Source organism: Mastigoproctus giganteus, chromosome 12 (assembly GCF_048544385.1).
Source record: "Mastigoproctus giganteus isolate SK-2022 chromosome 12, ASM4854438v1, whole genome shotgun sequence".
Classification (NCBI taxonomy): Eukaryota; Metazoa; Arthropoda; class Arachnida; order Uropygi; family Thelyphonidae; genus Mastigoproctus; species Mastigoproctus giganteus.
The window spans coordinates 83,294,177-83,306,342 of NC_143586.1; the positions used below are offsets into that span (position 1 = coordinate 83,294,177).

Sequence of the window (12,166 nt, forward strand, 5' to 3'; positions counted from 1 at the left end):
AAAAAAAAAAAAAAAAACGTGGTAATTGTACAGTTTGGCATAAAGTTTTCTGATCAGTGCAGACAGGAGAACAGCTCACAGGATTTTGTCAACGATAATGCAGGAATTTTTCCAGCAGGTATAAGGAAGTGATTATCCCACTGTACAAGGCCATGGTTAGGGCATATCTTGAGTGCTGCATACAAGTTTGGAAGCCTCATTTTACAAAGAATGTGGATCTGTTGGAATGGGTGCAGAGAGGTGCAATAAGATTAGTCTGGACACTCCAAAAAAAAAAAAAAAAAAACAACCCCACCCTGTTTCATTTCTGTGAATTGCACTGTCTGGAAACTAGGCAAGTGTGAGGAGTCCTGATTGATGCATTTTATGCCTTGAAGCAGATTGTATCATCTGAGGTTGATACAATCTGCTTCAAGATATCCTACTGCTTTTTTTGAATGACACATATAAGGGAAAATAAATTTAAATTGAAAAAGGATGGTGTTGTTGATGTTGTATAAGCTTACTTCCTTGCATCATTTGCAACTATTAATACTAATAACAGACTGTATAGCAGATGCAACAAGGTCCTTTCAGGTTGAACAAACATGAATAAACTGTCACCATGATTGATGCTTTGAAATGTTGAGGGAATTTTTCAGTCTCTGTGAATAGACCTGAATTATGCTGTTGAAAACTAAATTTAAGTAATATTTTCTTTGAACAAGATGGTGCAAATTGTCACAAAAGTAATGAAACAAGGCAGTAAGCCTTTATTCATTCATCAGGAAAGTTTGTGCAAGAACCAGAACCTGTTTCTTAAGAATTGATGATATCCTCTTTATTATTAAAGTTAGCACATTCATTTCATTTTCTTATTCCCAGTCTTCTCTCATTCAAGACTGGGCACATTTATATTATTTTGTTTCGGAGAAGTCTTGTCTGACCAACTTGATTGGGTACTAAGATGCAGTCACAAAGGAACTGGAAGCAAAAAAATAATTTTGATATCATATACTTGGATTTCAGGAAAGCTTTTGATACTGTTGCACATGGAAGATTTTTGTACAAATTGAAGCAGTATGGCAGTAAGGGCAAGTTGCTACACTGATTAAAAGGATGGTTGAGTGGGAGAAGACATAGTGGTAATCAATGGACACTGTCCTTTGTGGACTAATCTGATTAGTGGAGTCCCCCCGGGTTAGGTGTTGGGCCCATTGTTGTTTTGTATATTTATCAGTGATATTGATGAAGGTATATAATTTGAAGTTTGGAGATGGTACAAAGGGTGTCAGAGTTGTTGACAGTAATGAGAATATGCTACTGCAAAGAGATCTAGAAAAGTTGGGCAGATGGGCTGAGAAGTGGAAATTGAAGTTTAACATTGAGAAATGCAAAGTAGGTAGCAGTAACCCCAGAGAAATGTACCAAGTGTATAGTACTACACTCAGGGTAGTGAAAAATGAAAAAAAAAAAAAAAAAATCTCTGGTAATTTGGAAGTCAGATATGAAGTTTTCTGAGCAGTTCAGACAGGCTGCCAGAGGAGGTGATTATACCATTGTATAAGGCAATGGTTAGGCCACACCTTGAGTACCATCTACTTCTGGAGACCTCATTTTAGGAAGGATGTAGAGCTGCTGGAATGAGTACAGAGAAGGGCAACAGGACTGGTGAGGGGGAATAAGTAGGTACTCTTACGATGTAAGGTTTAAGTTCTGCAAATGGTAGTGCCTGGAGACTAGGCACCTGCGAGGTGATTAGATTGCGGTGTATAAGGCCTTGAATGGTTTGAGCAGGCTCAATACTGATGAGATTCTTCCTCTTGCTTAGATGACAAAACCTGAGGGGGCATAAACTCAAATTGAGGAAAGACAGTTGTAGAATATATATGCAGAAATTTGCCTTTAGCCAGCAGGAGATTGATTGCTGGAACAAACTTTCATATGTTGTTGTTGTCGAAGTTGATGGCTTAAATAAATACAAGGAAGAAGTGGACGAACTTTTGGAGCGAATGGATGGGTGAAATGGGAAGGTGTTTTTTTTTTCTTTTTTGGCTGATTCTGTATAAGCTTGCTTTCTTGCATCATATGCCTCTGCTAATGCTAATGACTTCATTAGAGATCTTTCTCTCCCCAAAGATAAAGATGAACTTCTCATCTCAAATTTAAAGCAGAAACAGTTTATCATCAAAGAAACCAAGTTATGGCATCATTCTTTACAATAAGTGGTCTGATCTATTCTGCTGTGCTACTGCTATGATATCAATGGAGTTTTTAGCAAATTGTCACAAGTACACAGTGTTCCATTAGTGGATCCTATGAAAATGTTCCATACACCTCTCCACATTAAACTTAGCCTAGTGAAGAGTTTTGCAAAAGTGATAGGTAAGATGAATTCATTGCTTATAAAGAAATGGGTTGTCATATGATACTGAAAATTAATTTCTTTCATTCTCATTTAGACTTCTAAACCTTGACACAGTGAATGACAAGTAGTGGGAATGATTTCATCAAGACATTAAGTCAATGGAGAATCACCAGAAAGTTTTCTGAAATGAACATACGATTGCAGACTATTGCTGTGTATTGTACCTTGAAATTCCGGACAAATTATTTCAAAGGATATTCTGCTCAATTTTTATTTTTTAAATTATGCATATATATTTTACAGTAGTGTAATATATTATTTGAACTGTATAAAGTGTATTGGGTTCAAACTGTAAAAGTGATAAAAATGTAATTGTAACCAGTCGTGTTTTGTAATGAAATTGTAACCACTCGTGTTTTGTAATGAAATTGTCTAGATAACTTTACTGATATTATCAACACTTGTATTGCACAAACTATATGTGTGTCATAAAAAACCAAAGAACATAATTGAAATTGGCTTGCAAAACTGGTTTAGAAAAGTATGTTTACCACTCTGATGGAAAAAAAAAAAAAAAAAAAAGTTTCATTTTGTGTAGTAACCTTGGCATCTCTTCAATAATGTCTGTCATAGTTTTGTTTATGACAACTGCATTGCTGTTCAGACTTTGTTGTCAAGAGTATTTCCAAAACTTCCTGGAAAAGAGAAGATCTAAATTCAGTTTTTTTTTTTTTTTTACCTGATTGAATATTCTCTGACACTCAGCAGTGCTATTAGGAATACTTATATGGGAAAGCTTGTATAACTTGTTCATCATTTCATGCTTCTTTGTGCACTTGTCATTTTCCCAACCAAGGACCAGTGTACTTCAATTCTGTCTTTCTTCTTGCATAATTGTGTTTGGTGGGTTTTTACATTTAAAATTATATATATATATATATATCTCCAAAATATCTATTTCTTAACTTCACTGATATATAAAAATGCTGGAAACTTTTTCTTTTTCCTTTTTTTGATAACATTAGTTCATTTAATTTGGTTCTTCAAATAAGATTATATTTAAATTAAAGTTAAATAATATTTTACTTAATGCTCCCAGTAACCCATATGGGCTATTTGTGAATTTGTGATGTCTTTGGAATTCACAATAGAAAGTCAGCTGGTCACCAAACTAAGTTTACAGTTCACCAAATTTAATCATTCATATTCATGCAGCTTCTGCTGTAACTAGATGAAATATTTGAAGTTGGAACACTTATTTGATCATATCAGCATACAACATACAAAGCTCTTTGATACCACAGTATAAACTTTCACTGATACTCTTTTTTTTTTTTTTAACCATTTGTACAAAGCGGCTTAGATTAGTTTTACTGTGTTAACTTATTTTGGAAGGCATTCATGGCATATTGTCCCTGTGCTTGTCTCTCACTGGCCTTTTGTAATTGGAATAGGCAAGGAAAATGGTCTTTACCAAAATATTGATGTGTTTTGGCTTGTCTTTCTAGACTATTGGCACTATGAGTTAGGAGTTGAAAACTCAACTTTCTTTTCTTTTTTCTTTTTTTTTTTAATAAATTTTTATTTATATTAGTTCCTAATAAACTTTTAATTTATATTAATTAATATGAATTCTTTCTAAATTGAGAGTGGGTATCATTCCTGCCATAACATATGCATTGCAATGCATATGTTATGACAGGAATTTCGAATATTTTTAAAATTATTTTTTCACATAGTTTTACTATATTTTTCAAAAAGAAAAAGATGGAGAAAACTGATATTTTTGGAAATCAGAGTTTCTCCATTCACCCGTAGAGTTTTTTTTATTCTCCATTGAATAAAAGAAACAACAAATCCTTTTATTCAATATTTATGTTATCTGAAACAGTCTTAATCCCAGGCGCCTCCGTAGCCAGGTGGGAAGGAGCAGCAGTGCGTAGCACACGCTTCTTGATTAGACCGGGGTTCGAGCCCGTCACCACCAAATACGGAGGATGCGGAAAGGTCAGGGAATGACCACCGCATATCCCGGAGCAATATGGCCTTAGTTGCTAATGCTCCTAAAAACCAAATAACAACAACAACAACAGTCTTAATCCCATTCATCTTGGATAATTGAAGTTCCACTGTAATTATAATAACTAATAATAGGCATGAGATCGTTTCATATTCAGGCTGTGCAAATTTATCAGTTACCCCTCTTTATTCCTCCCTCCCCACTTAGTGAGAGATTTTTGATTGTATTTGTTTGATGTTTAACAGAATGTATTTCCACTTATATGCTATTTTACAGAATGTTTCTCCAGCTTATATGTTAATCTTAATGGTTGCTTCATTGAACATTGTAATTTCCAGGAATGTGCCAGGAATGTTCACTGGCCTTTTGTAATTGGAATAGGCAAGGAAAATGGTCTTTACCAAAATATTGATGTGTTTTGGCTTGTCTTTCTAGACTATTGGCACTATGAGTTAGGAGTTGAAAACTCAACTTTCTTTTCTTTTTTCTTTTTTTTTTTTAATAAATTTTTAATTATATTAGTTCCTAATAAACTTTTAATTTATATTAATTAATATGAATTCTTTCTAAATTGAGAGTGGGTATCATTCCTGCCATAACATATGCATTGCAATGCATATGTTATGACAGGAATTTCGAATATTTTTAAAATTATTTTTTCACATAGTTTTACTATATTTTTCAAAAAGAAAAAGATGGAGAAAACTGATATTTTTGGAAATCAGAGTTTCTCCATTCATCCGTAGAGTTTTTTTATTCTCCATTGAATAAAAGAAACAACAAATCCTTTTATTCAATATTTATGTTATCTGAAACAGTCTTAATCCCATTCATCTTGGATAATTGAAGTTCCACTGTAATTATAATAACTAATAATAGGTATCTTGGATAATTGAAGTTCCACTGTAATTATAATAACTAATAATAGGCATGAGATCGTTTCATATTCAGGCTGTGCAAATTTATCAGTTACCCCTCTTTATTCCTCCCTCCCCACTTAGTGAGAGATTTTTGATTGTATTTGTTTGATGTTTAACAGAATGTATTTCCACTTATATGCTATTTTACAGAATGTTTCTCCAGCTTATATGTTAATCTTAATGGTTGCTTCATTGAACATTGTAATTTCCAGGAATGCAAGTGTGTGCTCTGTTCAAGAAATATGTTGAAATATATACCTCAAATAATAAAAATATTGGCAAAAAAAAGTTAGTGTTAAAAAAACATTCTTTGAAAATTGAATATCAAATGTTAAAACTTTTTTTCCCCTACCTCTAGTCTCAGCCAATGTTGAAATTCCAAACAGATTTAGATGAAAGGACAGGAATGAAAGTACTGACATGTTTTTTGCTTCCACAGCAATACCCTTCAGATCATTCAGAAAGTATGGGTATGTAATTCATTTATCTAAATTGCAATGGTGAATTAAATTGAAAATATGTTGTTATTACAGTAAATAAAAAAAAAAAAAAGTGAATGAGTCAGTTATATGCAATTTTGTTTTATGTCCAATCTACTCTCTTCATGAAGCTTTCATAAAGAGAGTAGGTCATATATATACCATGAAGCTTTCATAAAGAGAGTAGGTCATATATATACCATGAAGCTTTCATAAAGAGTAGGTCATATATATACCTAAACTCTTTCATATACATGAGAGTTCTGGAATTCCATGTTTCCTTTGTGATGTAAATGGCAGCATGCATCACTTATGTAAATAGTACATATAATACCAATTTTTACTGTTGTGTTCAGGCATCAAGGTGTTGTTTTGCTAGTTGTTTGGTAGTTCAGTCATTTTTATTTGTAACACATTTATAATAAATATATATAACACATTAATTATATTTAGTGGAAAATGTCCATCAAAAGTTACTCCAGTGGTGAAAGGAGAAGAAAATACTCACCTTTGTATTTAAGCTTAATATAATTAGGCATTTTGAAAGAAGAGGAGGTGCATAAGTTATTAGCTGGATTATGCTATCAGCAAGTCAGCTAAATGCACTGTTAGAGAAAACAAGGAGGTAATTTAGAGAATCTTTCAAGGCAAGCAACCGAGTGACTATCAATGTGTCAAAGTACACTAGAAATTGACTTGAAATAAAAATGATGGTTTACTAATGAATTGGATTAAAGATAATAATGAGAAGCATTTGATAATGGATGCTAACAATCAGAGCAAAAGCCAAGAGCATCTGTAATTTCAAAAGTGGAATGAGTGAGAATTAGTCTAAAAATGTCAAAGGTTTCCAAGTGAGAAAAAGTTTTTTGGCTAGCATGACTTTAAATTAACTAAATATTGAAAGAATTTAAAAGCACCTACAAAAGGAAACAGAATGCCTGCTGAAACTATTTTACAAACTAAATGTCCAAACTTGAAAGAAATGAGAACAAACCAAATGTCAAAAGCCCTGTTGAGACTTTGCCATTTCTTATGAAATATTCAAAGTGTATACTTCTTTTGATTACTCTATTATTCTAAACACTTTCTTGTAACCTAAATGTAGAAGATGCTATCAAAAAAAATTTCTGCATTCTTGAAAATTCTGGAAAATTGCTGTGGCAAAATAGATATGGTATACCACTAGATGGCAATAGGGTACAGGCACTCCTCTAGTTACGTACAACTCACAGATACGCACAACACTGTTATGTTTGATTATAAGAATCAATTTTGAATGCCTTCATGATTTTTTCTAAAGCAGATTTCTGGAGATCATTACCATAAAACAATTAGCAGTTTCCAATTTATTGGGCTTGCAAAAATTTAAGACTACCATTAGCTTTTAGTACAAATTGAAAGAAAATAAGATTTCAGAGGCTGTTTAAGAAAAAATTCATATATTTTACACATTTATTCAGAAAATAAGTTATTGGTAAAGTTATGGATATATTATCCACATTCAGTATTTAGTGTAGCATCCTTCATTGTCGATTATGGTTATTATGTAGAATGGAGATTGGAGATAATCCTTCATAAATTCTCATAAATATTTTAATTGCTATTTTCCCTTCATAGATCGTTCAGAATGTCAGCTCAATCAGCAAAGGATCAAAAACATGCAAACCAAGAATCTTGGAGTGAAGGATTTGGTATAATTAAGAAGGATAATAAAGCATTATGCTTTTTGTGTTCTGAAACAGATGTGTGTAGAACCTCCTCTGTAAAGCATGTTTATGAAACTATTCATAAACAGTTCAGCAATAAAAGTGAGCAAGAACAAAAACAATACATTTCTTGAGAAATGAGCAAGAGAAAAATCCAGTCAGATGTTTTGATGAAATTTGTTTCATGTAGTTCCAACTTAGCTTGCTAGTTTTTAGATTTCAAAGGTTATTGCTTAACACTGAAAATCACTCAGTGATGCGGAGTGTATTAAAGAAGCATGGCTAGAATCTGCTCCTTTCCTTTTTGACAATTTTTCAGAAAAGAAAAAAATTATTCGACACATTGAAGATTTGCCTGTGGGTAGAAACACAGTTAAAGATAGAATAATTAAGTTGGAAAAGAATACAGCAGAATTGGCGCCTCCGTAGCCAGGTGGGCAGGAGTGGCAGTGCGTAGCACACGCTTCTTGATTAGACCGGGGTTCGAGCCCGTGACCACCAAATACGGAGGATGCGGAAATGTCGGGGAATGACCACCGCATATCCCAGGAGCAATATGGCCTTAGTTGCTAATGCTCCTAAAAACCAAATAACAACAACAATACAGCAGAACATTTAACAGAAAAAATTTGGCTTCATGCAAATTCTTTTCTGTTTGTCTTGATGAGAGCACTGACATTACAGCATCAGCTAGGTTAGCCATTATTGCTTGATTTTGTAGAGGTGACGAAGTATGCAAAGAATTGATTAACATGATAATGTTACCTGTACATACCGCAGGGGCTGAAATATGTAAGACAGTTATAAATGAACTGTAATGGTCATGTTGAAGTTTCAAAAGTAGTTTCTGTTACAACCGATGGTGCGCCCAGTATGATTGGTAGAAAAGTGGGGTTTTTAAATATATTTGCAAAACATGTTGGTCATCCACTGGTAAGCTTTCATTGCATTATACACAAGGAGGCTTTGTGTGCAAAAGCTGGTCAAAAGGAACTTGAAGATGTGAGGCAAACTGTAACCAAGTTGTTAATTTAATTTCTGTACGTTTTTCAACGTAAAGAAAAGACAATTTCAGAATTTATTGAATGAGGTGCATTTGGTGTACAAAGAGCTATTCATGTATGACATTGTTCGTTGGCTGAGTTGTGGATCTGTTCTTGATCAATTTGTTGAATGTCTGAACAAAATCAATATATTTTTGACAGATCGAAAATTTTCTTTTAAGGGTATGTCTGACATTGTGTGGATTTGTAAACTGATGTTCTTTACAGATTTCTGCTTGCATTTAAGTGACGTGAATGTCAAATTACAGGGCTCTGGTAACACCCCTCGATGTTATGTTTGATAACGAAAGGTATTTGAAATTAAGCTGGGAGTTTTTAAACGTGATGTGGACAGTGGCAATTTTAAATATTTCCCAACCCTAAAAAGATACATCACTGACCTTGAAGCTGATGAGAAAACAGACCATCAGAGCCTTCAAATGCTATGTCTGAATTTCATTGAATCAACTATTGAACAATTTTCTTCAAGATTTGTTAAGTTCAGAGAATTGGAAATTGAAACTGCAAAATTTATTACGTTTGCAGACAGTGTAAAACTAGCCGAACCGAACCTGAAAACATTTCAGTGGATTGATCTGGATGATTTTAAGATGCAATTGATTGATTTTCAGAGCAGCTCAATTTGGAAGCAAGAATTTATTGACCTCAGAGCTAATTTAGAAAATACTGAAAGGAAACAGTGGTGAGATTAGCAAATAAAACTGCAGAAAATGAGGTATTAAAAGTCTCAAGAATTCCATTCCTGAAACTTTTGTTTGTTTAAAAAAATATCAGAACAGCATTACTAACAATTTTCTCATTGACATTTCTCAGTGATTAACTTTGTTAAGTCTAGTCATAGGATGAAACTATAAGATTCTTACTTCATCTGCAAGGTTTCGTCTTACAGATGAAACTAGTGCTGCATGCATAGCTCTAAAAGTTATAAAGTATAAGCCTGATGTAAAGTATCTGTTGTTGATGATACAGCAACAGAAGTCTCACTGATATTAAATATACAGGCACTCCCCGACTTACACAAGGGTTGCGGCCCATGGAACTCTGCGTAAGTTGAATTTTACATAAGTCGGAATTTTCCTAAAGGCTTTTGCAGCACTCGCAACTATGCTTGCTGAATTTGATTGAAGGAAAAAAGAAATATTTGGCGGACATGTAAATAGAATTATTTATTCAATTTTATTTTTATTTCATGCATAGGAAAAATTACAAAAGTATGCAATTAAAAAAATTTCAAAATTATAAAATTACAAAAAAAGGAGGGGACAGGCAAGTTTGTCAGCAAGTTTTACTTTTCGAGCATCATTGCCAGAATCAACACCTTCAGCTGATAAGTACCCTGCTGCAGAGGCTGAGGGCTGTGGAAATTTAGAAGGTTTTTTTTTTTTTTTGAACACATCACAAAATTTCTCTGCAGCTGCAGAATCTGCACTGGCGACTTCACTGCATACTTTAATGTTGTGGAAACCAGCACAATGCTTGAACCTGTTAAACCACACATTGCTTGCCATGGACTTGGCTTGGGGTTTGCCTTACATATCCTTAATATCTTCATAAATACTTGTTACTTTTGCATGAATGGCCATTAGACTCAGGGGCACTCACTTCTGAATCTGATATTCCATCCATATTATTAATAACCTTTCCATCTTCTATATAGGACCTGAACACTGTTTTGTGATCTTTGTTGATCTTAAATGTCTTGAACCTTTAACATGTTCTTTTATACATGCACTGTCATTTGAAATAGCATTCACTGTTGAAGCAGCGAGACTTAATTCCCATGCAATAGATGACAAACTTTGTCCTACTTCTTAATCATTTTCATCTTCATTTCTAAATCAATTTTGTTTGGTTTCCTAGCACTGCCACCACTTGCACTTTCCGTTTATCCTTCATCGTTGTAATAGTAAACTTCATCGTTGTAATAGTAAACGAAGAGAAGATTCTGAAAATTTGTTTTTTTCTTATATGATTGAAGATTTCAGGGAAGGGGAAACACATTTCACCATAATAACGTAAAAACCCATACAATTCCGGTTATCAGGATTATCGCAAATGCAATAAGATCGAGTTTACTACCCTTTTATGATTAGATGCACTAACAGAAAAGCCCAATAAACCAGAAAGTGTAAATTGTTTTTTGGTCATGACCTCGAGAAATGTTCTTTAGAAAAATATCAAAAAAGCCGTTCAAAATTGATTCTTACAATGGAACATATGATAATGATGAAAGGTTAGCGCTCCATTATAAAAATGATCTTTTAGAGAGATAAATAGCTTAGTTATATAGCAAAAATTTCAACTTCCACGGACTTGGAACGGATTTCCAAAAAAACAATGTGTTATTGGGTTCACATGATGTTTTCGCAATACCTCCATTTATTCCTGTGGAACACAAAACACGTTTCCATGATTTTTTAAAGTTTACACTGGCCGGAAAAAAACATACGTAATGTCGAATTTACGGAAGTCAAGTATTACGAAAGTTGGGGAGTGCCTGTAATTACCTTCCTTTCCTTCAGTTTGATGTTTTATATTTATAATATAAAAGAGGTTTATCGTTTTATAAATAAATTTGTTGTGTAAGCTAAATGTTAACATTTTTTCATGAAGGATTTTATTGTAATATCTTTATTAAAGCATCTTTGAAATAATGTCTTTAATTTCATTATTTATTTTTTGTTACACTTTTGTCAAATAAAAAGTGTATGAGAAAAATAATGATATACTATGCATGCACCCTTAGAAAGGTTTGCCACCTCTGCTTTAGCCAGACTATTTTCAAAATGCATTCTATTTAACAAAGTACCTGTAGCATGGAAAAATTCAGATGCCATCCTACAGCACAAAAAAGGTGACAAGGCATTTTTAAAAATCAACTGCCCAGTAAACCTAAGCCTATTGCCAGTTGTCTACAAGGTTTTCACAAAGATACTTTCAAGAAGAATAGGCACAATACTTGATGCAGCACAACCAAAGAAAAATATTGCAGTAGCACACTGCTACTACAGTTGCAGTGTGCTACTGCAATAGGATCTAGAAAATTTGAGCAGATGGGCTGAGAAGTGGCAGCTGAAGTTTAACATTGACAAATGCAAAGTACTGCATATGGGTAGAAGTTTATTTGTTTGTTATTTGGTTTTTAGGAGCATTAGCAACTAAGGCCCTGTTGCTCCCTGAATATGCGGTGGTCATTCTCTGACGTTTCGCCATTTCCAATGAAAATTGGAAATGGCGAAACGTTAGACGTTGAAGAAAAGAAGTTAATCGAAAGTCGATTCAGAACCAAATGCTGTTCGTTTGTTTCATCGTAACAACGATGTTGTTCAATACAATGCTCAAGCATTGGAAGGAAACACCACCATTGATTGTACAGCCGATGATCACTTCACCAGTTACGAGAGTCATGAACAGTTGATTAGTATGCAAACAAAACTCCATTAAATGAGCATAGCAGAGACCGGAGGTTTGCCATACATATTGCATCTATCTACTGGAAAACCTTACATGATCACTACACTCATCGATGTTGAAGATGGTTTGGTCAGTGGAGCGATCAGAACTTTACAGCACTTTGAGATGGAAGAAACAGAAATCAAAAGATTGTGGTTACATTTCGAAAGCAAG

General features: G+C 33.7%; 1 protein-coding gene across 7 annotated transcripts in view; it reads left to right on the plus strand.

The window, feature by feature from the left end:
- The window catches only part of scrib (scribble planar cell polarity protein), a 1,177,936-nt gene that overhangs the window by 345,502 nt on the left and 820,268 nt on the right, over nucleotides 1-12,166 (plus strand). For all 7 annotated transcript variants that reach the window (XM_090386364.1, XM_090386369.1, XM_090386366.1 and 4 more), the window contains exon 10: nucleotides 5,646-5,757. In XM_090386364.1, coding sequence (XP_090242490.1) covers nucleotides 5,646-5,757 — 112 coding nt within the window. The remainder of the gene's footprint in view (nucleotides 1-5,645; nucleotides 5,758-12,166) is intronic.